The sequence below is a fragment of the Centroberyx affinis genome, unplaced genomic scaffold, assembly GCF_046629955.1.
Source record: "Centroberyx affinis isolate AG114_WGS23_722 - 3 ecotype Tasmania unplaced genomic scaffold, CSIRO-AGI_Caff_v1 ptg001278l_1, whole genome shotgun sequence".
Lineage (NCBI taxonomy): Eukaryota > Metazoa > Chordata > Actinopteri > Beryciformes > Berycidae > Centroberyx > Centroberyx affinis.
In genome coordinates, this window is record NW_027279787.1 from 1 (window position 1) to 27,863 (window position 27,863).

The window sequence follows — 27,863 nt, forward strand, 5'->3', positions numbered from 1 at the left end:
TTTTGTCCACAACCCAAAGATATTCAGTTTACTGTCATAGAGGAGTAAAGAAACCAGAAAATATTCACATTTAAGAAGCTGGAATCAAAGAATTTTGACATATTTTTCTTAAAAAATTACTCAAACCGATTAATCGATTATCAAAATAGTTGGCGATTAATTTAATAGTTGACAACTAATCGATTAATCGTTGCAGCTCTAGTCTTGAAGTGATCTCATACTGATGGGAAGCTAATTGGATTCACCTAGACAACTGGTTGAAACAACAAATCTTTTGGACGTAGAGCCTGATAACACGATGACCTGATAACACTTATGTGTATTTTGTGTGTCACCGTTTGTCAACAACAGAGGACTTACTCACTGCGAAGGCCCGCCCCCCGCCAGAGGAGGAATTCATCGATATCTTCCAGAAATTCAAATATTGCTTCAGCCTACTGGTGTGTGTTTAACCAGGTCATATTTCAAATTCATTTTTTATTATCTTGCATTATATTAACCACTGTGTATCTCTCTCTCTCTCTCTCTCTCTCTGTGTCTCTGTCTCTTTCTCTCCAGGCCCGTCTGAAGTCAGCTATCTCCAGCCCTTCATCAGAGGAGCTGGTGCACCATGTGTTCAAACCGCTGGATATGGTGAGTAAGTCAGTCATGGCCTTTGCCTTGTTGCCTTGGCAAAGCTGGTGGGACACCTGTTGTTGCTATTGCTGTCAGCACGAGGTCTTGTCTTTTATAGCAGGCCAGATAAATAAAAAGCCAGGGGCGGGACGTGAAGAGCGTCTTAAAATACTATCTTATGTAATAATCACTATTCCCCATGATGTCATATCAATAACTAAGAGCAGATGAACAGAGAATAAAGGTGGAGAGAAAAACATTTGGTGACTGCCATGGTGCTGGAGTTATAGATGTTTGGATTATGATTATAATAATTTACCTGTTAATTGTTGATGTAGTGGAAACAGGCTGTGTGTGTTGTCATGTTAGTCCCTGGGAAATCATTGGACAGTATGGTTAGTGCGTAAAAGGGACTGTAAGCATGTGTTGTGTCAAAATAATGGAAAAGGCCTCATTGCCATTAGGTAATGTTGCCAGGAATTACAAGTGCCATTCAGTATTTACACAAGGCAGTTCCCTGCTAGATAGGCTGAATATGATAAATGCAGCATTTGCTTTGGGCTTGTTTGCGTGGCAGTTTTTCTGCAGTTTGTGTGCAGGAATGCGTTTTTAATGAAAACCTCAAACACATTTTGGCCTGGATTTGAGCAGTGACTCTTTTATCACGAGAACAGCCAAGCCGCTCTTCCTTGACTGCTGTTTTGAATTTTAGGTTGGAAGTATCTGAGCTTTCAAAATGTCCCTCCATGACTTTTCCAAGACCGACTTTCTGTACAAACCAGTGTTGTTAGATTTTCAGAATTACACAAGGAAATATTACTTCTAAATATATTTACCTGCTTCATTTGATCACTTGTTGTTCTCTTAGACCCTCCCCAAAAAATCCATTGGCCTTTCTAGTGTGACACATTCTCCTGAAATCAAACAATGAAATGAAATTAAACACAATACACATACATTTACTCTTGACTCATGCACTGTAATACTTGAATTAAGATAAGATATACTTCCAAATAAAATATTTAGCAAGTGTGCGTCACACATGGAAGTTCAGGTGTGTCCCTTTTGATGTTTGATGCAACATGAATGGCATATTGCCTTAATTTTTCCCATCAAGATATGAATCAGCCTAGAGTAACAGAATCAAAGGCAGACTGGGTGTGTTTGATGTGTGTATCCTGACACGCCTGTATGGAAAGAGGCAGACAGGTGTGAGAAACTTCATGTCTCTGGGATTGCATGTGTTACTCTATGTGTGTGTTTGTGTGTGTGTGTGTGTGTGTGTGTGTGTGTGTGTGTGTGTGTGTGTGTGTGTGTGTGTGTGTGTGTGTGTGTGTGTGCGCGCTTGGGTGCGTCCATTGGGTCTTTATGTGTGTGTGTGTGTGTGCATGTATGCTCACTGATTGTTGTAACTGTGGAAAAAAAGCTCCATTAAGACTGCTTTTGCTGAAGAAACTGGGAAAGATTGGTTGTTGTTTGTTTACAAAATCATAAGTGTTATTTACTCAAAGAAGTTATGTCTGTACTCTTACCGCTATGCAATCAATTACAATTAATTACATCCAAAGCAAATCATTTGTGTTGATTAAACACATTTCAGTGATATGGAACCAAGTAAATCCAAAGATCTTTTTCAGTGTTCATGTGCAATTTAATCAACCAACAGTCAATCACTAGTAATAAAGCAATAGTGTGGATTTCACTACCACACCAGCTATTGTTAGACATTATCAGCCCTCCCTGAGCATTTCGACAGTGTGAACAAAGTGTTGTGTTATCTGTGTGTGCAGATGGTGAAGACGACAGGCGGGCCGGCCCTGGGAGCCTCGGTGGCCAGCCCCGCCCTCACCAGCTCGGCCGTCTCCCTGCTGCAGGACAGCCTGAGCGAGGAGGAGAGGCAGCTGTGGACGTCTCTGGGCCCCAACTGGACTCTCCCTCGGTCAGTAATCTGCATCATCACCCCACGCCTCATTACCTGCAGTGACGAGGGCCACTCGGTGTGCCAGTCGGAGATCAGAGTAACATGAAATGACAGTGTCAATATTTGCTGTTTTAAAGAATGTTGACCCAGATCCACTGAGTTGAAACGCTTTTCTTTAGACTGAATACTGCTGAGTAAATTCTTTCTACTTCTTTCTTTAAAAAAGTAAACATTAAATGGTTAATATTGACAGTCATTTTTTCTTTTCTTGCTGGATTCACTTATTTCACAATTAGGGTTAGGCTGATATATAGATATTGAATATTGGCCAGTCAATTTCATCCACTGCTATGATGGAGGTTCCTCCCTGACCACAGCTACATAAAAACCTACAGTAAAATCTTCTTTTCTTTATTTTATTTTAAGGAGCTGCTTACCATCTAAATTAATGTTATTAGTATGGGTTTTAATGAAGAGTTTTAGTGTCACTTGATGGCATAAATGCCTTGTCAACCCTCTCAAGAATACATTCTGGAGGAAACACTGAATTTTGGAGGATTTCTTGGGCATGACAATTGCAAATTTTAAGATTTTGAACATCAGCACAAAATATTTTTCAATACCAAAATATCAGCATCTGTATCAGCCTTCAAAAAGCCATATTGGTCGAACCCTATTCACACTGTCAATTGTTTCTGGTTGCACTGTAACGTGATACCCATGAGTGATGAGGAGCAGTACTGACGATTTCTTCTCCTCTCTCAGTTCTCAGCTCAGAGGGCCCGTCGCTCCGTACACTCCAGTGTTTTTGGATGGCTGGAAGCCAGAAGTCTCGAGGGCGGACGGGCAGGTTTGGGAGGATCCGGTCGAGTCACAGCACAAACATGAAGCCCTCCGAGCAAAACAGGAGGTATGGAATACCTGCGGATAACGTGGGTTAGACACTTCCTGCGCTTTGTGTGTCTAGAGAGAGATGTGTGTCAGTGAGGAGCACGGAAAATCAGAGTGTCTACATGCAGACATAAAGGGTTTGTTCATAATAACACAATGAAACAATTACATCCTCCTTGCAATGCTGTCATACAAGTCCTGAACTGTGCAGTGGGATATTGGAGCTTTTCTTCAAGAAGGAATGCCTCCAGTTCTTTAAAGGATGAAGGAGGTGGAAATCTACTTTCCATAAAGATTCAATGGTGTTTTCATCTGACTTCATCTTCATCCTTCGTCTTCATCCTGGAGATCATGAAACCACTCTTGAATTTGTTTAGCAGTGTACTGTATATGTGAGCATCATAATATTGGAATATGGGAACAGTGTTTACACCAAAGAGTGCAGCTGGTCCTGTAAAATGGCCTGGAATTCCTTGGCTGTTATACGGCCATGCAGAGCAATTATCCGACCCAATGACTCTGAGGTGGCTGCTCAAACTATTACAGATTCACCACAGTGTTTTTTAACAGTTGGCAACAGACATTGTGGGTTGGAGGCATCCTTTTGCTTTCTCCAAACATAAGCCTGTCTGGATGGAGGAAAAAGGGTGAAAAACTCATCAGACTCCTTACTTTCCTCCACTGCTCAGGCTCCAGGTTTTGTGCTCCTTGCACCAGGTTATGCATCTTTGTGTGTTGGCCTTGGATACAAGTAGCTTCTGAATGGCAGCCCTGCTTTAAATACCAGCTGTGTGAAGCTCAAACCTACAGTTTTTGTTGAGACTATGTCACAGAGGTGTTGATTCACTTGGTTGTAATTTTTGAGGCTGTAGTTTTGTGGTGTTTAGCAACTATCCTGTTAAGTGCCCATCTGTCCCTGTAGGTGAGCTTCAACTTGCTACCACAGTTCCTCTTTGCCAAAGCAAATTGTGGTTTCCTTGCCACGTTACAATTGTTAAAATTAGTGTTTTTGTGACCAATACACCTGCAATTCAAGCATCAAGTTTTTGGCCTTGTGGAAACTGTGTTTGTTGCCTCATATCGCTTTGAAAATTGCTTGTCAGACCTCTTAAAGTTGAAACATGCTGTTAAATGGCATTCAACTTAATATGACTCACCTGCATAGCGGCCTTTGTATTTGTGATTTAGTTACTTCAAAGTTAATTCTCTCTGCCTGTGTGTGTGTGTGTGCGTGTGTGTATGTGTTTCTGTTTTCCTGTATGTTTATGTATCTCTGTCTCTTTCTCACCCGCAGCAGCAGCAGCCCCCTCAGTTGGTCGGACCTCCTGCCACCCACATCGGTGATGAAACGTATGTCAAAGAGCAAAACACTCAACTAGCACTACTATTCACCTCCACTGCACGATAACAGCCTCCATTCCCTCTCCTCTGCAGAGACAGCAGCGTGCCCCAGCCTGAGCCAGAGAGACTCTACAGCTGCAGCTACGACTTTGTAGCCAGGAACAGCAGCGAGCTTTCAGTGCTGCAGGGAGAAACACTTGAGGTAATGCAGTCAAGTCATTTGTTTGCCATTACACAGTGATTACAGGACCGTGACGTTCAGGGCGTATTTTTGATTCCCACCCTATAACTACCACTGGTATAGCAGGTGTTACTGTAGCTGAGGAAGACGCTGTTCTTTATTCAGTCATTAATGATCAATTTATGACCATAGTGGGCATTTCTTGAGTCAAATAAACAGATATTACATTGGAAGGAGGCCTACATTTGCCAACCTCAAAGTATAAATAGATCAGATAGTGAGGAATTTTTAGACACTGATGACGTGGCACTGGGTTTGACAACATGATTCATGTTTTTAGAAGTGGTTAGTGTGGTACGTTCATCTAGAAAGCATATTTTCTGGTTTTCGCCACACCCAGCGGTACACTCACTTACGTCTTTGACAGGTGATCGAGTCGTCCAAGCGCTGGTGGAAGTGTCGCAATCGGTTCAACGAGATTGGCTTCGTTCCCTTCAACATCCTGGAGCCTGCAGCTCACATAGACAGCCTCATCACCAACAAACCTCCCAAGGTAACACACACACACACACACACACACACACATACACAACCACACAAACCACACAAGCACAGCAGTATCCTCTCACCTGTACATACCTGAACGAATTCCAGTGTTATTTTCTCTCCGCTCCACATTCCCAGGCTCCAGCTCCGCCCCCCTTGACGAGGCCTTTCTCTGCGGCCCCTCCCAGCCCCCCTGTCCCGCCCCAAGCCCCCTCCCCCCAGCGCCCACGCAGCTTACCGCCTTACAGCCAACATATCCCAGCTGCGGAGGACTCAGATAAAGGTACCACACTCTACATTCGGGTGTGTGAGTGTGTGGGTGTGTCATAGAGACAATCTTTGTCTCGTGTGGCAAGGAGGATTTTCATCCATTCATTCATTTATTTATACAGGAAAAAAGATTAAAACACCATACACGATATTTAAAACACTTTGGGCCCTACTCAGAAAAACTGTAGCTTTATAGAGGCTTCTTGTCCTGCAGCCACAGAAAAAGAAAACAAAGTATTTAAAAAGGAGACGATTCAAAAGAGATATTTAGAAGAAAGAAGAAGATTATAAGAGACAAGAGATTATAAAGGAAGTAACAAAAGAAGAATTTAAAAGGATTCTGGTTCTTGGTTTGGAAGCAATCCCGGATACGACCTGACTACACAACAAATCGTTGATGACAGACCTGATCCTCCAGTAGGAAGTTTTTATAAGATTGTTTAGCGATGACAAGAGATGCACAATTTCTAATATGTAAGGAAATCTTGTTCCAAAAATATGGTGCAGCTGTAAAAGAAAAGCTGCACCATATTATAAAAGAAAGATCTAAGTCCATAATTGTCCATAATTGTCATATTTTGGCAAGGGATTCTCACAATTAGATGGCTGAAATGATTTGTGTTTGTCTTGTGGTTATAATTTCTGGGTAGGCAGGTGCTTATAAAACCCGGCATATGATAGTACTGAATCTGACAAAAATGTTCCCTTGCTGAAGGTTTACAGTAATTATCATAGTTTTCTAGACTGTCACTGCACAAAGTTACTTTCTATGTAGTCAATGTAGTTGTATGTAGTTTCTATGAGTCAAAGATGGAAAGGACAAAGACAAAAAGGGGATGAAATGATCGTTGTCAGTAATGTGAAACCCATCTCTTGTGTGATGTTTGCCACTGAGTCACAGTTATATTCAGTTGTTGAGTGTGAAAGGCCTAGACAAGGCAAGGCAAGGCAAGGCAAGGCAAGGCAAGGCAAGGCAAGGCAAGGCAAGGCAAGGCAAGGCAAGGCAAGGCAAGGCAAGGCAAGGCAAGGCAAGGCAAGGCAAGTTTATTTATATAGCACATTTCAGCAACAAAGCAATTCAAAGTGCTTTACATAAAACATTAAAAGCATCGAGACAAAGTGAAAAAGATCAAATTCATATATTGCATTAAAAGAATCAAATCAAGTAAAATAGAAAGATAAAAGAACACAACAAACACAACAAATACTTAGATGCACATTGTGAGTGAACCCATATGTTGGTCAAAAACCTCACCATCCACAGATGGATGAGAATCATACAGGGTAAAGCTCTGCCCCCCCTATAGTGTTCACTTGTACAAGTAAGCATTACCCGGACAAGACCAATGAAAATTCGTACTTGCCCGTGTCAGCTCTGTTGGGATCCTGAACAGAAACAGTTCAAATGAGAATAAGACGGGTATAAAATACAAGCCTAAATATCTGTACCACCTCCCACCTCCTTAGTGATGCTGGTGAATGACGAGCTGCTGCAGAGGCTGACCAATGGGAAGGCCGGTCTGAACAAGCCGCTGGTCATCCCTCGCTCCGCGGACACCTCTGTTCCCCTGGACTACCACTCACCTCCAGAGGAGGTGGCCGACTGGCTCAGAGGGAAGGGCTTCAGCGAACCGTGAGTCACAACCGCTGCCATAATCCCACAGACCAGATTAACCACATTCAGTTCACATTGAAATTCCACAGATACACCTGAGTTCATTAAAAGAGAGAATGAAAGGGGGTTTGGAAAGGGGAGGGCAGTTTTATATTTTGTGTATTATATGATGATCTTGTATTATGTATACCAGAACCTTTTGAAAATTCAATAAAGAGATGTTTAAAAAAAAAAAAAAAAAAAGAGAGAATGAATTAGAAAAGATGGAAAGGGTAACTGTTACAGTGCGTAGGATGATTTTCTGGTACATCAAGGTACATTTTCTGCTTAAACACAACAGTCAAACACCACAGTCACAATGAAACAGCATTTTGAGAGCATCTTGCTTCCTTAATGTGATGCATTTCTTGTTGAAACAGGATATTGGGGTGGGACATAATGCAGGGAGGGATCACTCAAAAGTGTGAATCAATCAGTTAGGGAAAGAAAGGCAGTTTTATCTGATGGGGGGGACGGAGGGGTGGGAGTTTTTATGTCACCACTAAAGATGTTCTGTTTTCCAGGAAGTACAAGTAATAATATTTTGATATAAAAACCTAATAAGATAAAAAATCTGTCGTTTTTGTCAACATTGTCATTGTTTTTTGGCATAAATTGTCAAATAGATGTATGGTATAATAGTTAGAATGAGCTACAAAGGCATTTTTCTCATTTCAGAGTGAGTTTATTTATTTTTATTTGGATGTAAAAGCTGAGACAAACATTCTACCACATCCACTAGATCAGTTTTACGTTACTACTTTCCAATCTGTCATAGCAATGACCTGCAGATTCTCAAGTCAAACAGTTTTCAACCATGTCAGTTTCAAGTGTGTGAAATAAAAGTCTAAAGATTGGAGGTTCCATAATGCTAAAACATTTGTCATGAGAATTTCACGGGCAGTTTATGCAAACAGAAGATTTAATCTCTCTCTTCCTTCCTCACTGTGTGTGTGTGTGTGTGTGTGTGTGTGTGTGTGTGTGTGTGTGTGTGTGTGTGTGTGTGTGTGTGTGTGTGTGTCCTGCAGCACGGTGTCGTGTCTGGGCGTGCTGACAGGCGCTCAGCTCTTCTCCCTCAACAAGGAGGAGCTGCGCGCTGTGATTCCAGACGAGGGCGCCAGAGTGTACAGCCAGCTCACCGTGCAGAAAGCTCTGCTGGAGGTAATGAACTGTCAAATACTCAGTTCTGATTGGCCAATGCGCATTCTGAGGCGTGCCACATCTAATCATATCACTCCGCTCTAAAGTAGTCCGGTTGATTTTGTTGAGTTCTAATCAAATTTACCCTAAAAAAAAAAAACGTTATTCTTTGCTTACTGAAGACAAACACTCACCTAACCAAGGTGAGAAACACAGAAGATTTTTCCAGCACAAATAATGTAATTGCTGGTTAGAGGCTGAACGTCAATCTTACTGGATTTGTTTACATTGCTATGGTTACAGTTCTGCAACAGCTTAGTCCAATGATGCTAGCTTCCATGCTAGTTACAGACGTTTCCATGGTTGCAGTCCCGCTGGACTATTTTTTCTAAGGAATCGCGTGAATTACAGTCGTTTTTAATAAAATAATTCCAAATCTGTATTTCGTATAAAGTGATTTGCATCTTTGATAAGTAGCTATGTAATACTGCAAATGCAATAATGTGATGTCGGGGGTTATTTTGCGATAATCGTCTCGCTGTAGCCTACAACCCTCTGGACTCTGGGAGCATGGAGGCCTGTGCAACTTTTAGATTTGAAACTATGCAGTTATCTTATCTTATTACCACATGGCATGCTTCACAATAAAAAAACAACACTCTTTTTTATGTACATTCGTCCTGATTTGATTCAATTTTCTTTGATCCACAGGACGCCCGAAAAGCCACAGAGCTGGAGGCAGTCATGGAGAAACAGAAAATGAAGGTTGATCTGAAACTGGAGAGCAGCACATTGTGAAACCCAGCTGTCTCTACATCATGAATTTCCAATGAGGAATACAGCTATCACTTATATTGGACTCTGAAAATAGCAAAGGCTCCATTTTTCTTTTTGCCAGAGGACACAATCTACCCCTGACTGTGCCATGACCTTCTACTAACAACATGATGTCCATGAAAAGCAGCATCCATGAAGGGCATTTTGATACTTAATCCCAAAGCCAGTGTCTGGCCTTGAATCACAAATCAGGGCTTTGCTTGCAAATTCTTCTCTGTAAAAGCAAGTGCAAATTAAATTTTAGTTTCTTAACATTGAAGGCTGTTAATTTGTGTTGTACACTGTTCTTAACTTAATGCCGACATGTATGATTGCTTCCCCTGTGCCATTTCTGCCTGGTAGTTGAAGACTAACTTGAATGAATGTATTTATCTTTTGTTTGTACAATACTTGTCTTATCATTCTGCAGCTGATTTCTCACCAAGTCTTGTGCATTTTACCATGGCAAGAAAGGGCCAATACACAATAAAAATTAAAAGGCTGGGATTTTTATTGAGACTTTAAAGAAAGTTTTCCAGCAAAACAAACAGTTATGACAAGTCTACAGACTTCACACATTAGGTAAAGCAACGCATCCATTTAAATGTGTTTGCATTCAACTATTAGAGGCTGATGTAGATGGAGCAACGGAAGAAACTGTCAGAACTGGCTCATCAGATCGATTCAAATGTATATTGACCAAATTTTAGGATAGGATTTCAAATGTGGCAAATTTCTAATGACAAGAAACCAAGAACAGTCACTTTTTAACCTACTGCTTCACGTGCCAAGACTAAGTTTGAAGTTAATATGTCTTCATTACATAAAAAAAAAAAGAAAACATCATCAGGATGGGAATAAATTCTAAAACAAAAAAAGGAGACTTGCCACCAATGCCAACAATACAAAAAAAAAAAGCATTTACTTATACTGGCCAAGCTCTGAAGCAGATGCAATTCCTTCACTATTGGCAGCATAAAATAAAACTTTATCAGTTGAGACATCAGTTGGGAATTGGCAGAAGTTGAAAGACATAAGCTAGATACTAAAACTAGCAACCTTAAAACCTTTTTTGATTTTCAAATTTGCAAGTTCTTAAAACATAAATAACAACAGGGCTTTATCGAATTAAATTATTTGGAGACAAATCTGTGGAGAAAGACATTCATGAACTGCACTCATGCCGTGCAACGTCAAACTGCTGCTTACCACAAGCTGGTGAGAAGAAAGCCTTCAGGGGTGGAAATTAAAGCCTTGATAGCATAAGGCTATTCTGAACATGACAATCAGTAGGCCCGAAATATATTTACAGACAGCAATTCTGTATCAAAAGACCAACAATTAATAACAAAAAGAACACAGATCCGTTTCATTTCCCAGTTCATTCCAACAGACCGTCAATTTATGCTTTCTTCAAGGTTAATCTGAACATTTTCTATTGGAATCAGGGCAAGGTACTTTTTACGCATATAACAGACAGCATGTATTGAATATAAACAGCCACCAAATCACAGATGCGTGGGAATTACAATACACTCCATCACTGACCAATAACTAATCCCCATCCAAAAAAACAAAAAAAAACAAAAAAACAACCTATATCTGGATGCTAGAAAAGAGAATGCATATAATATTTCAGGTGATTGTATGCAGTTATGTACACACACTGGGTTGGCTGCAGTAGCTGTTAAAGCAAAGTCAAACGAGAGGGGTCAGGTGGGGGAACGATGAGCTTATTCATCATACAAGGCAAGGAGAGTCTGTATAACATCGGGTTATCATTCCCGGAGATGCGAGGATGGACAGATGTGTGTGTGTGTGTGTGTGTGTGTGTGTGAGAGAGACAGGAGGAGGTTGTGTGTGTGTGTTGTGGTGGATGGAGTTTGGTCTTCAGAGGTCCCCCATGTCCCTGTCGTCCGCCCGGCGCGAGTCCGACCTGCCGTTCACGCCGTCCCTCCTGTCCCGCTCCCGCTCCCGTGACCTGTCTCTGGACGAGCGCTCCTGGTCCCTGGATGACCTGGGTGACGAGACGGCGGGACACGCACACATTCAGGGGAAGTGACACAAAAATGCATCAGGAAAGCAAAGAGGAGAGTAGAGAACGGGAGTGTTTATTTCAAGTCAAGTTTCATGTGTCACAGGGCTTCAGAACACCCATATTTAGAAATAAATGAAACAATCCCGAATGAGAACCGTAGAAAACCTCCCACAAAAACCTTAGTAGGAAACAAAACATGGAGGAAACTTTGGCAAGGGCCTCACAAAGAGGAATCACCCTAGAAGGATGGTCAGGCGTGCAATGGGTGTTGTGTGTGGGCAAACAAAAATTAAATGTTGATATAAAAAAAAAATACATAGAACCGCATAAAAAGGCTTGTGTGAACATCCAGGTCTGACAATGGGATTTCAATGCCAATAATGACCATATCGCTGTTCCTTATCCTACTTATTACACGGCTACTCCCTAAAGACATTATGAAATATCACTTTAAAATGGTTTTATTACAAGCTAAAGTGATTTACAAGCTTTAAAAGAAAGAAAAAGTCGAGAAGGACTGTCTGCAGTAACTAAGGAGTAATGTCTTCATGGCATGAGGTGTCACCAATGAATTTGATTAGAAATCAACAAAATCAACCGGACTTGTTGACTGTAGTGATATAATTAGATGTGAAACAGCAGTCTGTTATGTGAAACAGTGATTTGTTATTCAGAAATAGACTACAGAATGTGTTCACTGGCCAATCAGAACAAAGCTGTGTAATAATAGAAATAGAAATATATGCACTTGTTGGACTAGAATCAAATCTCGTCACAACTTTCTCTCCTGTGCCTCTCCTACTCTCACATTTTAGTTTTCTGTCTGAATAAAGAAAAAGTCCTAAGGGGGTTGAACTGCCTACTGAGTTTGTTTTTATAAACAGGCAAAAGAATGGATGTTCTGTCTCTAAAAAAAAAGCTACAATTATGGAAAACAAACAAATAATTAAAACAAAAATAACGCATACACATTCCTGACAAATGTGTCTGAGCCTTACGGGCCTTTTGCTTGTGAGCAAGGCATTGTGGGAGCACAGTGTGAGTGGCTGAGCTGGTTGTGTGTTTACTTGTGTCTGGAGCTCTGCTCGTGGCTGTGACGGTGGCCTCGGCTGCGGGAGCGGGACCGGCTGCGATGCCGCCTCCTCCTCTCCCTGTCCCTGGAGCGTGAGCGTGAACGGCGCCTTTCCCGCGACGTGGAACGTGAACGCCTCCGCCTGCGGTCACGAGAACGGGACCTGAAAGAACAACAGACAGCACTTAGGTTTGTAATTTAGCTCAGATATTTCATTTATATATAAACAAAAACAAAATGATTTTTGTTTCTTTGTACATGGATGGGGGAATGTCTTACCTTCTATGCTCTCTGCTTCGTGATCTGGTCCTGTGAAATAAATGGACAACAAAGTTAACAGTAACATATAACAATGCAAACAATAAATTCCCTTCCATAGATGTCAAATCAGGACTTTACAAGGCCTGCACCCACCTCTTCCTCATCCTTTCCTCTTTCTCCCTCTCTTCTCTCCTCTTTAGGCGCTCCTGGTTCCTCTTCTCCTGCTTGTCGACCACAGTTTTCTGATTAAAATGAAAAGACAAAATCCGATTAGCAGTGAAACTACACTTGACTTAATGCATACCTTCAAAACAGATCATGATCAGTCTTTTTATAGTTTCATGATAAGCTTTGCCATAGGCTTCATGTCAAACAGAGATAAAACTCACAGCTTCTGGTCAGGAACTTTCTAGTAATATGTTTATACTGTACATGGGGAGACAGGTAGGCATGTACCTTTAGCTGATCCAGTTTCTCTCTGATCTGGATGAAGCCCAGGTGAAGTTTCCCACCAAAGTGGTCAGCTAAGCGACGGTCGTTGTCATGGAGACCCAGGTAAGCAGAGCACACTTCACACACCCGCAGCTTCTGTTGCTGGAAGCTGGAGGCAGGCATGGAGTTCCTGTACTCCTCCTGAGAGGAGACAGAAAAAAAACCAAGAGGACAGAAGGATCACAAGGGGAAAGAGTTATTTCGAGGAAAGACCTTTTCATTATGCACAATGTCCCCATTTATTTCAAGACTTGTCTGAACATCCCAACAGCTTGACACACTCCCCAACTCCTCAGAGTTGAAATGCCATCCAAAGACTGAAGTTCTTTGTTCTCCCTGAAATTTTTTAAAATCTAATGGTGGATCTAACCAAGGAGGAATGTAGTCTTTTTTCTTTTTTGTTTTGAATTATGCTCTCTTAGCTCCTATTGCATATATGCACGATGGTTGGTGTATGTGTGCATTGTGAGTTTAAGTTTCACTGTGGGGATTATGCAACTCAAATGTTTCCTCTTGTATGCAGGACACACTTGGAAGTGAAAATGTTCTCAGTATGGCCTCCCTGCTTAAATAAAACTAAGGTGACATTAAAACATAAAAGAAAGTATCTCAGACACTAGTGATATACATTATTTGTACACATGAAACTATCAAAGCAAGCTAAAAAAAAGTGTAATCAGAGTAACTGAAGGATAAGATAAATTCCTGAGCAGCCCTCCTCACCTCAGCATCCTTCTTCCTGGTTCGGACCTTCTCCACTTCCTGCAGGACCTTCTGGGCTTCGTCCACGTTGCCCTCGGCTCCGAGCTGCTCAGCCTTGGCCAGAAGCTTCCCGATTTCCTCATTGAGCTCATGGACCTTCTCCGCCTGCAACACAATCCAAACAACATGGGTTACACCTGGTCATGTCTGGACCAAAACATAACGTTATCGCATACTTAAACACATAAACAGCCATTCAACACTTTGTATTCCCCTCTTGCTCTCACCTTTGCTGCCACCTCAGCGCTGATCTCTTCTTGGGTCTCAGCCAGGCGTTTCTTGGCTAGTTCTGTCCTCCGGTCGCAGTCGGCAATGAATGACTCCAGGTGATCCACCGCCTTGGGAGAAAAAAAACGAGGACAAACATAAAACAAAAAAATAAGCATCTGACTCAATGAATACCTCTGCACATGCATATGGAGATGATTTACTTTAGGACATCACTTACATCAAGCTCGAAGAACAGATCTCTCTCCTTGGAAGCAATTTCATAATCTGCCCGAAGTGCCAGGTCATGGATCTTTGAGCATTCTCCCAGGTCCATTCGCTATTAAAAAAACAAAACAAGCACACATGACACAAACTTTATTTGGAATTATGTAATAATCCAATCCAATTACCTCTAACGAAAAGATATTAAAAAATTATAATCACAATGAGACTGATACACAATAAAAGCAGGGCTGAGTATCATTGGGATTTTTTTATACTAATATTTGCATTGCTTCAAAATTGACACCAACACTTTAAAATTAAATGTTTCCACAGGAAGCATTTGAAATACGCTTGGGAAAAGCTTTAATCAGATTTTCACATTAAGTCCGCTACAGAAGTCAAAAGCTGCACACAGAAGGTTGTGTCATTGTGGTACTGAGCCAAATACTAGCTGCCAATTTCCAGGTCTAGAAAAACATGGATTCCTCCCTTCTGTTGTCTGGTAGATTGAATTTGGTGCCAAATGATGCTTGTCAGATCCTGAGAAGCCATGGATATTCCTGCTTTTTGCATTAATTTGTCATTTAGCTTATTGTCCATTGTCTGTGTTTTTTGTTTTCGTTTTTTTTTTGCTGCCATTGCCTTTCATTGTATATACGTTGTGGCCTTATGTTGTTGTTTGCAGTGTGTGTTTTCATTCACCTAGCTGCAAGAAGAAATTTCCCTTGGGGATAACAAAGTTGAATTTAACCGAATCAGTTGGTGCTTTATTAAAAAGTTTGTTGGTTTCAAGTAGTGCTATCACACTAAAGATCCTCCCTACACTGAGGCAGCAAATAGGCTGAAATTAACTCATTTCTAGAGCCTCATTCTTGCTCAGAATCAGAGTTCCTCCTGCTCTCCTCTATGATCTGGACGTTATTTGCTTCTCTCATGCTACTTTCAGGAGCTTGCATTCAAATCTCAACACATCTGGTACACGTCTGTATACCCAGGACTCTGTTGGGTCCTGGAGACCTGCTAGCTCATGCACCTCTTCCCATTTTGTTGGGCTAACATCCATTTTGTGTTATGGCCTTTCAACTGGTGGGATATCTGTACGGAGCCTTATCTCCTTGTGCCTTTCCCCGTCCATGTTTGTCTTTTCTAGGTGATTTTGGAGTACATACTTTATTACTTGCACTCCTTTTTTCCATTTCTTTCTAAGATTCTCTGCCCTCCTCGATGCCATCACATCATTCAAGTTTACTTGCAGTGCTTTGACTCATTTTTTCCTCATCTGCTGATGTCTCCATTGCTTCTTGACCTGCCTTCTTTCCTAGACATGTCAGTCAATTTCTTGCTATCACCTAGACTTCTTTTGTTCTGGGGTTGCCTTCAATCTTTTTTCATAGACTCCAAACCTTTCTGCTCCGTAGTCACAGATAATATCCCCGATTTTATCTAGTTTATTCTCAGCTGTTCCTTTCAGCATGTCTAGTGCTATTTTCAGAATCGGTTTAGACAGATTCCCATTCCCTCCTTTCACAAGCCCTAGGGCATTTCATTCCAGGTTTCTGCCCACAGATCCTTTCGTTCCTTGGCTGTCTGACCTCTCTGCCCTCCATTCCCTACATTTCAGTACTAGTGTCTGCCTCCTCAGTGACTGGCGTACTAATATCCAGTGGAGAATCCAACTATTTAAAGCTTTTCAAAACCTCTCAGTGCCTTAAAATTGATATTTAGATTATTTCTGGGTACCCAGACCTAAAAGAGTAGCAGACTTACAGTTCCAGACAGGATGTCATGTGGACAGCAGTTGAGGAGATGGCTTTTGCAGACTCGCTCGTCGGTGAACTTGACCCTCTGCCGCGTCTCGTCCCCTGAAACAGTCCAAAAACAACCAATGAGAAAGACCTCACATACTTGTTAGCAGGAGCGAGGTATCCAATGCTTTCTATTCTGTTACTGTGTGTATAACAAATGGGCAGACACATGACAATGTCACTACAGCTGCATTGTGGGATTTTGTGCCCACCTAAATGAGTGAAAGATAACACCTGAATTTCATTTACTCTCTGAAAGTCAAGGTTTTTCTTATACTTTATTACTGTAATATTATATTTACCAGTAATACGCTAACTGTGCCTCTGCTGGCCATGGTTTTTATCTGGCTATTGATGTCACAACAGAGTAAACTAAGAAAAAGTGGCAGGTGGCTCTCCATGTTATTTCTTCTCATCTTGGTGCTTACCTTACCAAAGCCTCATTTATAATGCAGTAATGTTAGAGCCTCAACTCAGTTTAGCTTGTGATAAGGCTCAACGTCCACTCTGTAAGGGTGGAATATCATGTGATTAGGCTAGGGCAATAAATAGATAGAGCTATACAGCAGTAAGGGCACATAACTGGTAAATGGCTATGTGAGTGTTGTTTGAACGTAACAACATGTTTCACAGGGCTACCTTAATTTTGGGAAGTTTCTCACTTTATGTTAACACAACAGTTGTAAAGTTGACTATACAGAAAAAGACCGTGCTTTTAGAAAATGTGATAAGAAAAGTAAACATTCCAGAAAATTGCTCCAGCCAAGCCCTTTACAGATATGGAACATTGAAAAGAAATTAACACAAAATACAAATGAAAACCAAGGAAAAAAGTTAGTTTATACACACTGCGATCTGCACCACATACTGTACCCATCTGCATCTTCAAGACCTCAGCTGCAGAATTTTAAACCCGCTGTAGAAAAGTATAAATGGGAACAGTTTTCTTGCCCATACCTGTAGTAAGAAGTTGGGAGTCATACACAAGTCAGATTGTAAATGATCTGTGCAAAGTGTTTGTTTTGACTGATTGCTAAAATTGTCTTCTGACAAAAGACGTCTAAAGGAACATTGAGAACTGCTCCTTTGGATTCAGCGCGACCAGACGTCTTAGCTCAAGCTGCATACACTACTCCAAATTGTAATTCTAGTGCCACTGAAGATTTACCCATTTGTGTGATAAAAAAAAAATAGGCTACAATAACTTCCGGAAGGCAAACAAATTGTTTGGATATTCATCATAACAGCTTTAAAAATTATGTGTGACTCACGGCTCGATGAACATGAGGCTTTTCTGCAACTCCTTTGCAGATTGATGTAGGCTGGCAAAGATACACTGAACCTTTATGAATAAAATAAAGGGGCCACAATTGTTCAGTTTGTATGCAACATATGTATGGGAAGAATTTGATATTAATCTCAACACACATACACCCACAAACTCACAGCACAAATTCACTCTTACTCTACAGATCAACTTGTTAAAAAATAAGCCAAAAGGTATAGTCCTTTTTCAATCAACTGTCAGAATCAACCTCTAATTTGTAAGATGGTCGGGTTGCAGTAAGTTATTTTCTGCTTATGACTATCAGACGTGACAGCTGATCTATCTTTTAATGTTTGTATCCAAACAGCTGCAAACTGCTACTAGACACTACATAAGTATTTTCTGTATATAAAAAGGAAGAGACCATGAATAGCAGTTTCACTATCAAAATAACTATATATCAGCCTATCTTTAATCAATCAGTTGATCTCTGGGTCACTATGTCTATAAGCTAGATATAACTTTGATGATATTATAGTGCTCATTTGGTACAGGTAAGTTACTCAGCTACCTGATTATCATTTTGTATGTCAGCCAGCTTAGGTTTAATGACCAAGTAGGGTTCTCATTTAACAACAGTTGGCTCGGTCAAGGGAGGGAGGTCTAGCCTGCTTATCGATTAGGAGTGATATGTATGTGACACGGTACTAATTGTTTTGGTGAATAAGCGACGTTAATAGGCTGCTGTCATATTACCCACTGCTTGCGTATAATAACTTCATAAAAAACGGCACGAAGAGATGAAAAGGAAAAAGCGAAATTAAATACGTGATCAGTCACAACGTTAGCCACAATGGATACAAACATTAAATCCAAACCCGAGAGAAGAGGCTAGCTGGATCTACTGAATTTCACACAGCCGCCTGCAGTCCATCCATTCATGCAAGGTTTGTCCATCACACGACAACACAAGCGAGCCTTTGCAATGGCTCCATCTTTGCTAGCTAGCTAGCACAGCTAGCATTCTGCTGCAACTCACCATCCCTCGCAGTTCCCATTAGTTGGTCGAGCAAAGCTCTCATTTGAGCTTGGGCAGACATTGTTGTAGGTGTCTCTTCGATGCTTCTCTATAAAATTCAAGCAACTGGCTACACTTCCTTTGTATTTTATTGATATATTAGTTAACTATATTCACTCTTCGAAGCATCGCCGCTCGCAGCTTTTCTCTCTTTCGTGGACTCCCCAGCTTCCGTTTTAAATTTAGGGAAATGACGAAACGTCCTGTCTGAACGTTAAACATACGCCCATTGTGCTGAAATGGGCCAATTGTAACGGCGCAGAACCACTGAATGAACCAATCACATCCACTTGAACCCGAAAGTGGGCTGACCTGTCCTGCTTGTGATTTGTTTACGCAGCTGAGGTTGACAGTTTCAGTCAGGCCTGGTACTAGTTAGCTACACCAGCTAGCTACAAAAGACGGCAGTGGAGGATAAAGTAAGAAAAAACTTTTCTGAAGTCAGTGTAAATTCTTCGTTAGAGCTCAGATGGTGGGGCTTTTGGCGATAGTCCGTATTCGTGCTGTTGAGCTGACTGGTCTCTGTTCAACAAGTTAAGTAAATTAACCAGCTATTAACTGTTAAGTCACCAAATGAACGTTAGCTAACGTAGGTTATGTGGTTATCCAACACAAAGTTAGCCAGAGGACAGGCAGGATCTCAGCTGTAAAACTTCCACATTAGTTAGCAAGGAAGTGCAGGGTAAAATCTCAAATACAAGTCATTTAATAGCAGATATCGTCGGCACGTAGTTGTTACATAGAGGGCACTACTATCTTGAACGTCTCCGAATGGAGTAGTGTGCCTCTGGCTACAGAGCAAATAATAGGGTTTGCTGCGACATGAATATTCGTCATGGGTTTGTTGTTGTTCTGTTGAGAAATCTCTGGAGTCAGTGCTGGCACGTCTGAATAGGCTCACACCCACAAAGGTTGGTGCAGCAGAAATAGCTGGACTTACAGGCACTGCTGCCTTCATTATTTTTTTCATGTATATCTATGAGTGCCAATAAGCTTTGTTTGTAGCTCTATGATCATCGCAGGCAACTGTGGCACATGCTGGTTTGTGGTTTACAACAGAACAGATGTATCATGCTGTATCATGCTGGGTTTGTTCCCTGAGGATTAGAAATTTGTAGAGTTCTGCCATTGAAGTATTTATTCAGAGTGTAGGATCAGCATTGTATCTAGTTCATGCCTTGCTGTAAGCTCCATGCTTCATCCTTTTCATGTCAAGCAGGTCCTTAAGCTGGTAATGCATTGAGGCGACAATGGAGGCCACTGACCATGCCACAGAGGGAGACCCTCTGAAGAGGGGAGAGGATGGGGTTGAGAGTGGAACAGCACCGTCACCCACAGAGCTCAAGAAGAAGAGCTGTAAGGAAAGCTTGGGTTTTGGCAAAATGTCCCACTGGCGAACTGCAGTCTTCTTTTTCTCCCTGTTCCTCTGCCTCACCATAGTGTTTGCCTTCTCCTTCATCATCCCCTGTCCCGTCAGACCACAGTATCTCAGTGCCTGGAACAGGACTTTCCCCCAAGCAGGTGAGGACAACTCTGTGCTTTGCTCTGCTTGCTAGTGATTTAACTGAGGGACTAACTACTCTCTCCTTCTCCACTACAGCCACCTATGATTTTCTAGCCATCGAAGATGCAAATAAAGACAAGGTGATGGATGTCCTGTTTGTCCTCAAGGACGAGGAAGGCAGTCAGAATAATACATGTGCTAATGCGGGTATGAAAATATAATGTATTGATCCAGAGTTGGATTGCAGACCGAATAATTCGTTGTGTATTAAGGTTGTTGTGTGTAATTCGGGTCCACCATGTGTGTATTCCAGGTCTGCCGTCGCCGTGTGTGTTTGTGTTTGCAGTGGATGGGACAGATGGAGAAACCCTGTGGGAGCGTCCACTGCACCCAGAGTTCCACTGGGCCCAGTGCGGTCTGGAAAGAGAGAGAGAGAGGGACTGGGACTGTCTGCTGTCCCACTCTGATCAGCTTACAGCCATCGACAAATACACTGGTTAGTGACTCCTTCCACCTCGCCCTGTTATGTATTCTGCAAATGATTCCACCACATTTCCATTTCCAAGTATTTATAATGTTGCAATACATCATTCAAATGTATGTATTCATAACACCAACAATAATAGTGAAACTATTTTCTACATGGCAAGTAATGAATTCAGTTCTTTTCGTCCATCTGTAATTTTTAGATGTGACAACTTCCTCCCTTTCCAGTGAAACATATCACATATATCACCATGCATAAATGCTGCCAGCCTCAGTACAATTTAACAAAGTAATGGGTCTCTAGTGATTTTCAAATCCTGTGGGTGGGGAAGCTTTCACTTTGTGAGAGGCTATTGAGTAGGCACTGTGGTAAAAACACCTCTAATTTGTAAATTACCTCTTCAAAGCAACACAAAGCACTTTTAATGTTTTGTAACTTTTGATTTTTACATTAAATGAAAAAAACGTGAAAATGTCAGGTTTGGCAATAAGTTACCCCTGAACAGCTTCAACAATGTTTTAGGGCTGCTGGTCCCATCTGAATTATTAACTGTTCACAACACAGTTGTATAAGATGGTACTGAGGGAGTGAACAGTGAGATGTATTTGTTTTTACATTTTCTCAAAACTGTTGGTCCATATCATATGAATTATGAATTTTCAGTGTCTGAGAAGGCTATTTAGAAAATCCCTTAACGTAATAATCATAAACCAAATAACTGGAGCAGAAAGGTGATAATGTAGTGCATGAAGGAGGCTCGTTCTTGTTCTGTTTACAACAGTGAGTCAGCATTAGCATACATATTTAACTGAAAGTAAAGGATAACAACATATTTTAGTAGACACCAAAATATACAATGCTGTGCAGTATCTTAACTGTACGTCTAACTAACTATCAAGTAGAGGTATAGCAGGGATATAAATCATTGTGAACATAAAGGAAATAAGCTATTGCCTACAGCCCTTTTGTGTCATCCTTGAGTATCTAAATTATATACAAAAAGCCCGATTCCAGCAGGACCTGATGCACAAGGCTTTTTAAATTGTCAAATCTACTTAAAGGGTAGATAAAGGCTCCAGGAAAGCTTTCCTGGAATGATTTATGGTGTGCTTTGTGCATGCACCATATTAAATGTATGCCATATTGTTCCAGTAGAGTTGTCCTGCATTTCACAGGCTGCCTTTGTTTCATTTGTTTGTCTTTGACCGTCAAGATAAGGAACTCCAATTGTTTGCTGAAGTTTTACCTACTTTAAAGGTCCCATATTTTAATTTTTTTTTCAGCAATTTAACACAGTTCCCTGTGGCCTTTAAAAACCATTTGTGAAGTGTATAGCAAAATCCCCCCACCTAAATCCAGGCTCTGTTCCAGCTTCAGTGTCTCTATTGTAAAGAACAGGCTGCTTGCTGTAGGCATTGATTTTATGCTAATGAACCACTGCTCTGATTGGCTGCTTCATCGGAGGGTCAGGCTTTTCGGCTCTGATGAGAAAATCTAGAAAATGAGACTCGGTGAGTGGGAGTGGTTACTCACCCTGTCGGTCTGAGTGATGTCACTAAGACCTCTAAATCAAAATGGCTTGTAGAATCACATGATTCTTAATTAAGGAAACTGTGGCAAAATGGGAGGAATTTCCGATTTCACTTATTCTCGGCCATTAGATACGATGACAAAATGCTTACATGTGGAAGGGCAAGGAAAAAGCAGTTTTGTACAATATGGGACCTTTATGATTAAATAAACTCAGCCAAATTCAGTGTCCTGTTGTGCTGTCTGTGTTTCTATAGGCGTTGTCAGGTGGAAGCAGCCTCATCCCCCTAATTTGCGCAGCACTCTGCCTGTTCTTAGTGTCCCAGATCTGGATGGGGACAGGGTCAGTGATGTGGCTCTAGTGGCATCTGGCACCACACAGGTAAACACCAATGATGTCAATTATTACAGCTACATTTATTTTCTAGTATCTTACAGTGCAAGGATTAAGTTACATTGTAGTGTGACTCTTTCACAATGGGCTCTTTGCAAGGCCTCTTTGGAAGTATTCAGTATTTAAGCATTTTAATTCTAGTTCTTTGGTAATAATGAGCTCTAGTAGGGCTAAAATATGCAAATGAAAATCTTTGCCAATGTGATCATTTGTCAGTGTAGCAGCAGAACAGAATTCACCCAATATAAATGTCTCTCGTCATGTCTGCAGACTCAGCTGGTATTTCTGTCGGGGAACACAGGCGTCCAGATCGGTTCTGAGGTGGTTCTTGACTCAGCAGAGACAACTAAACATCTCCTCCATTACACCAACAAAGGTTCTCACTATGTACTGCTTCAGAAAGGTTTGTATCTGACATCAGATCGCAATTGTGTGCTGTAGTTTGTGTTCTGTGAAAATAGCCAAACATTTCTCCACCCGAAGTTCATTTTCTTTTTACCCTGCACATAAACAAAAAGACAAAAACTTAAAACATTTAACATATATTTATCAACAAGTTAGTTAGCTCAGTTGTAGGTTTTTCACAGTCTTGTTTTTTTTTTAATTTCAGTTTACAATATTTTTAACACCTAGTTTTCATTTTAGTTTTATTTTACAATAATAACCTTGCTTTACACTGTTCCCACAGTAAATAAGTACTTTACCATGGTAACAATTGTGTATCCTCAGTTTGCATTGATTCAGTGTGACATGTTGTGGGTTTGGTTTTCCAGTGTTGATATTGGAGCTGGGAAAAGTATATTGATTTCAAGCTCCAGTACAGCCATTGTGTATCAATATCTGTATACAGTTGATGGCAGTAGTGAGTTATCCTGCACTTCATTCACAGACACTGGCTTGTATGGACTGTCGCTTTGGAAGATTGCTGCCAAGGCTAAAGCAGGGATCGAAGTCGGCCTCAAGAAGGATAAACACTGGGAGAGCAAAGCCAGCGCCACCTCTGACCTCGTACCTATCTATGAGTAAGAAGCAGACAAATACATCAACCTATTAGTTATGACTTAAACTGCAACCAGGTCTGAAACACAGATTTCACTGAATAACTAGTAATCATGGTGGCTTCAGCCAGAGACTTGTGTCAGTAATGTTTTTTTTTCTCCTCTGTAGGTCTGACTCAGTGAGACAGGTGCTACCTACAGGGAAAACAGATGAGCCAGCCAACCTGCTGCTGGTGACTGGACAGGAGGTGGTGTTAGTGGATGGAAACAGTTTGCAAATACTGTGGAGATTCAACACCAGCACAGTCCACAGGTATTCTGCCGATTTCTGATGGAGCTCTTTCCCTCCACATGCAAATTAATATTTAAAGGGGCATTAAGTAAGGACTTCTACGAACGACTAAGGAATTGCAACATCATCACTGGGTCTCTGGCACAGCTTACGGCAGCCTCTAATGGACAGGAATAATCAAGTCATATTTTTACAATGGAACTAGTAGGCTAGCTAATTAGAGTAAAAATCTAACAGAAATGCCTAGTGATCACCATGCAAAATAATACTGCTTTGTCATTTGCTTTTTTGGTTTGAGAACGAAATGTGTTGCAGCTATGGTCGCTCAATCCTAGGCCTGGCGAAGTAATCATTGAGTCATTGGTATTGATCAACAAACTCATTAAACCCTTGTAGATATATTATGGTCATTTGTGCTATGGGACAGTAAAAGTCTTACTTAATGCACCTCTAACACACAATATCATACTCTGTGATTGTAACCAGGCTCTTTGAGTCAAATACATCTTCTCATCTACGTATCTTCTCATTCATTCAGCGAGCCCTCCTTTGGTCACTTTAACAAAGATGGTACACTTGATGTAGTGATTGAGGAGGATATCGGCAACAACACAAAGAGGGTGAGTCGGGTCACAACTGGACAAACACTACTGTGATACCAAAACTCACTCTGTAATCAGAAATCCTTCCAATAACTAAAAAAACAACCTAATTTCATTGTTTTCTTTGCCCTGCTTCTCTTGTATGGTGATATCGACTTGAATATGCATTTGCCGCTGTGTGTCTTGTATTTAGATAAGGATTCTGGATGGGAAGTCGGGCGGTGTGCTGTGGGAAGTCAACTTGTTGGCCAGTCCCAACTCACCCCGACCCGCCTCAGTCAACACCATCAACTCCTTCTCCGTCTTCATGTTCTGGGGCATGCTGCCCTCAGAGACAAACTCTTCTGTGAGTACACTGCCTGTATGAGAAGATGCATATAACACATTTACGTGTTATTTGGCTTTCAGCATTTTACATCATAATGAGAGATGCTAGAAATGCTGATTTAAATGAATTTTTTATTTCAGATACCAGCTGGTGACCGTCGTTCATACATGCTGCATCCTCACTATTCTGAAGTTCTCCTAGAGTCAACCAATGTCCTGGAACACATCATTACATTTAAAGGTGTTTTTTTGTTCTCTTCTGAATTTCATACACTCCAAAAAATCCCTAGAGCTTTATATTAATTTGGGTAGACAAGAGTGCAACAAGTCAGTGGTGTGAATCACTGTTTAGGGGGATGTCACTTGGGTGAATTAAACTTTCCATCTCTGTGTGTGTGTCCTCCTCTTAGCCACGTTGTTGGAGCGCGGGCGCCATGCTTGTTACATCCTGCTGACAGGCCCATGGGGCGAGGGAGCTAAAGGCACGGTGACCCTCAGCAAGCGAAAGCTGAAGCAGGACGTCCCGACCAGCAGGGTTCTCCGCATCGGCACCGGCACCGGCACCGGTTCAGAATCCAACGACGACATCAAAGAGGCCTTCAACCGACTCCGCTTCAGTGATGAGTGATGGGACCAGTTGTGAAATGTAACCATTTGGCACAGCTGACTGTACAGTTGCTTAACTTGACTTTAACAACCAAAGTGCGCACACTAGCTATCACTACCTTACAATATGCTGACAACCAAACAAATTCCTTAATGTTTAGTGCGCCTAGGTTGACTTGATTTGATGGGATTTTCCCACAAGTCACCATTGGACAAACTAGGCATAAACTGTCCTCAGACCTGATCGGATGCATACTGTCTTTAGGTCAACCTCATCTGCTGTCCGTAAAGCTACTGTTTCCCGACAATCACACCACACAGACTGTTGCTCTCCTGCTGAGAAATCCATCAAGAGGACATGACTTGCTGTATTGTTTCCTAGCACTTTCAAGCATCAATGCGATGCTCTCTTTTCTTACTGTACAGTCTCTCTCAGCTGGATTATGATTGAATCTATGCAACTGATTGTTGCACTATGCTTTAAAAGATGCAAAAGCATGCCAATAGAAAAGGTCATAGTTCCCTATGCATTTACAATAGCCTTAAAGCATGGGTACACAACGAGAGGGATATGGTTTTCCTTGGGTGGATTTTCTGGTAAACTTGCTTTAATTCTATGAAACTGTAAAGTAAAACATAGTTGTTGACATACGACAGTTGAAGCCCCACAGATCCCCAAAGTATTCAACTCTGTGCTTGATGTAAATATTTTTTGTAAAGGATCCTGCTTCCAAAGGTGTTGACAAGGTAGTCTTGTAGTCAAGGTACTGTAGATGACAATCGTGTGACATTTGTGTCCATTAGGGGGTATTTCCTTAATCCATGATGCTGTAACTAGTGACGCCTTTAACGCACACAGACAGAACTGCAGACTTCCTTTGAGGTGTTCAACACTGAGTTTCAAAGTTTCAAGAAAATACTGGGCTATTCCTGCAGGTCTACGGTAAAGGAGGTTTGCTGTTCTTTTCCCCAATTCTTGAACATTTATGCCTTTTAAAGTTAGTGGTGATGAGGTTTTTTATTTTTTTCCATACATTAATATATTGAACCTGTGGAACAAGCCCTCATTGGAGCCGTCTTCTTTTTCTGATTTGACTTGACATCTGTTTGAATTTGAGCAATATTAAACTATTTTAGAATAACTAGTTTCATTTAATTCCATTGATTATGGGAGCAAATACACCAAATGTATAAAATAGTAGGGACATCTTCCTGATATTGAGTTGCAGAATCCACATATCATATAAAAAAATCCTTGTAACTCCTCCGGTTCTCTTAATCTACATCTCCCTCTTTGTGATTGGTAGAGTTTTAATAAGGGAAAGTGTGAAAATTTTGTAGATTCAGTACACATGCTTATGACAAATGAGTGGACTTTAAGTCAATCACACAGGGTGTTAATTAATTAATTAATTTATGGTGACCTCTTGCTGCCTTGTTGTGTTATAGTATCTACACTCACTAAATGCACATGTGTAGAATATATCGGGCTACGTCCTGCTGGCATGCGCAGAGAGTCTCGCGCTTATGCTGAGTACTGGCCCTCGGTCACGTACCTCATGGTTCACGGTTCAGTTTACTCACCGCATGTCAGCAGCCGCGGGGCGTGATCCGCTCACCGTGACGCGCAACGGCTGATAGGGCTTGACACGCTGTACCTACTCCTATAGGAAATAATTTCGAGAATGGAAGTAATCGGATCCTATAGACCCCGTCCCGAACCTGATGTTTTAGGAAGACCGTATACGGCATGGACGAGCAATAAGGCTGGAGGCGTTCATGTTTCTAGGGAGGGGAGAGGAGCAGCGGGCGCAAAAATGTGCGACAAACGGGACGCTCAGTGTGTTTTTTTTTTTAGGTTTATGGAGAAAATAACTGGACGGACGCATATTTGCCTTGGATGTACAAACAGGCTGAGCGATTATTAGGAAAGTGAGATTGTGGCATTAATGTAGAGCAATGCAGTCCGTGGCCAGAATACCTTTACTCCATGTGACTATGTTCAGACAGGTTTTTATTTTTTTTTTTTTTAAGTCAGAATGCAGCTTTTGTACTCAAATAGAACGACTACCCATGATGTTCCCCATTCAATCTCAGTTTAAGAGAGCACAATATATCCAACCAACCAGATTAGTGTGGATTGTGCTCTTCTACCCCCCCCTCTATAAACCTGGCAGGACCCCGCAGTCTCCATGATGCGCGCCTATTTTCTCTTGCGCTTCCAAATGACCCGCAGCTGCTGTTCCTAGAGAGAGTGAGTGAGTTCCTGGCTTAGGTTAGACAAGGTGAGAATTTGCCCTGTTTTTACTTGGAATTTCCTCAGTTGAATGCAGATATGTAATCTAAGAAAAATACGTGCTAGAGCTTTTGAATGATGTATGTAAATCCCCAAAATCTCCTGGGATACCTTTCATATTGCGTATGAAATTGTTGGCTACGGGCTGTTAATGATTAACAGAAATACTGGAGGGCAGAATACTTCCGCCTTGAATATAAAAGTGCATTGCTGTGTGCGAAACATGACATTAAACATTTCAA

At 41.3% G+C, this 27,863-nt stretch overlaps 3 protein-coding genes across 9 annotated transcripts; 2 read left to right on the forward strand and 1 right to left on the reverse strand.

Annotated features, from left to right (window-relative positions):
- Positions 1 to 351: 351 nt before the first annotated feature.
- Positions 352 to 9,655, forward strand: LOC139648981 (epidermal growth factor receptor kinase substrate 8-like protein 1; the record flags this gene model as incomplete). Its single annotated transcript, XM_071525265.1, has 11 exons — positions 352 to 440; positions 559 to 633; positions 2,406 to 2,554; positions 3,302 to 3,446; positions 4,722 to 4,777; positions 4,862 to 4,970; positions 5,377 to 5,502; positions 5,634 to 5,778; positions 7,233 to 7,398; positions 8,448 to 8,580; positions 9,271 to 9,655. Coding segments are annotated over 11 exons (1,280 nt in total), but the record flags the coding sequence as incomplete, so codon positions are not given.
- A 412-nt stretch (positions 9,656 to 10,067) lies between these two features.
- Positions 10,068 to 18,737, reverse strand: luc7l (LUC7-like (S. cerevisiae)). 4 transcript variants are annotated; one of them, XM_071525249.1, is made up of 12 exons: positions 18,547 to 18,608; positions 17,512 to 17,582; positions 17,090 to 17,156; positions 16,203 to 16,297; positions 14,449 to 14,547; positions 14,228 to 14,338; positions 13,962 to 14,105; positions 13,203 to 13,379; positions 12,900 to 12,988; positions 12,765 to 12,794; positions 12,481 to 12,648; positions 10,068 to 11,392 (listed from the first exon to the last, which is right to left on the reverse strand). In XM_071525249.1, exons 3-12 carry the CDS (start codon positions 17,121 to 17,123, stop codon positions 11,266 to 11,268), a joined length of 1,074 nt encoding a protein of 357 aa, XP_071381350.1. In that variant the 5' UTR covers positions 17,124 to 17,156; positions 17,512 to 17,582; positions 18,547 to 18,608; the 3' UTR covers positions 10,068 to 11,265. The 4 variants fall into 4 exon arrangements, with proteins under 4 accessions (XP_071381350.1, XP_071381351.1, XP_071381349.1 ...); XM_071525250.1 differs by lacking the exon at positions 18,547 to 18,608 and having other exon boundaries at positions 17,090 to 17,197; positions 17,512 to 17,896; XM_071525248.1 differs by lacking the exons at positions 17,090 to 17,156; positions 17,512 to 17,582 and having other exon boundaries at positions 18,547 to 18,737.
- Positions 18,738 to 18,940: 203 nt separating this feature from the next.
- Positions 18,941 to 27,848, forward strand: fam234a (family with sequence similarity 234 member A). Of its 4 annotated transcripts, none has more exons than XM_071525252.1 (12): positions 18,941 to 19,004; positions 19,802 to 20,106; positions 20,186 to 20,296; positions 20,403 to 20,585; positions 22,364 to 22,488; positions 22,771 to 22,903; positions 23,390 to 23,522; positions 23,668 to 23,811; positions 24,329 to 24,410; positions 24,586 to 24,738; positions 24,861 to 24,960; positions 25,130 to 27,848. In XM_071525252.1, exons 2-12 carry the CDS (start codon positions 19,836 to 19,838, stop codon positions 25,345 to 25,347), a joined length of 1,653 nt encoding a protein of 550 aa, XP_071381353.1. In that variant the 5' UTR covers positions 18,941 to 19,004; positions 19,802 to 19,835; the 3' UTR covers positions 25,348 to 27,848. The 4 variants fall into 4 exon arrangements, with proteins under 4 accessions (XP_071381353.1, XP_071381354.1, XP_071381355.1 ...); XM_071525253.1 differs by having other exon boundaries at positions 18,944 to 19,004; positions 19,805 to 20,106; XM_071525254.1 differs by lacking the exon at positions 18,941 to 19,004 and adding an exon at positions 19,458 to 19,496 and having other exon boundaries at positions 19,805 to 20,106.
- The last annotated feature ends 15 nt before the right edge of the window (positions 27,849 to 27,863 follow it).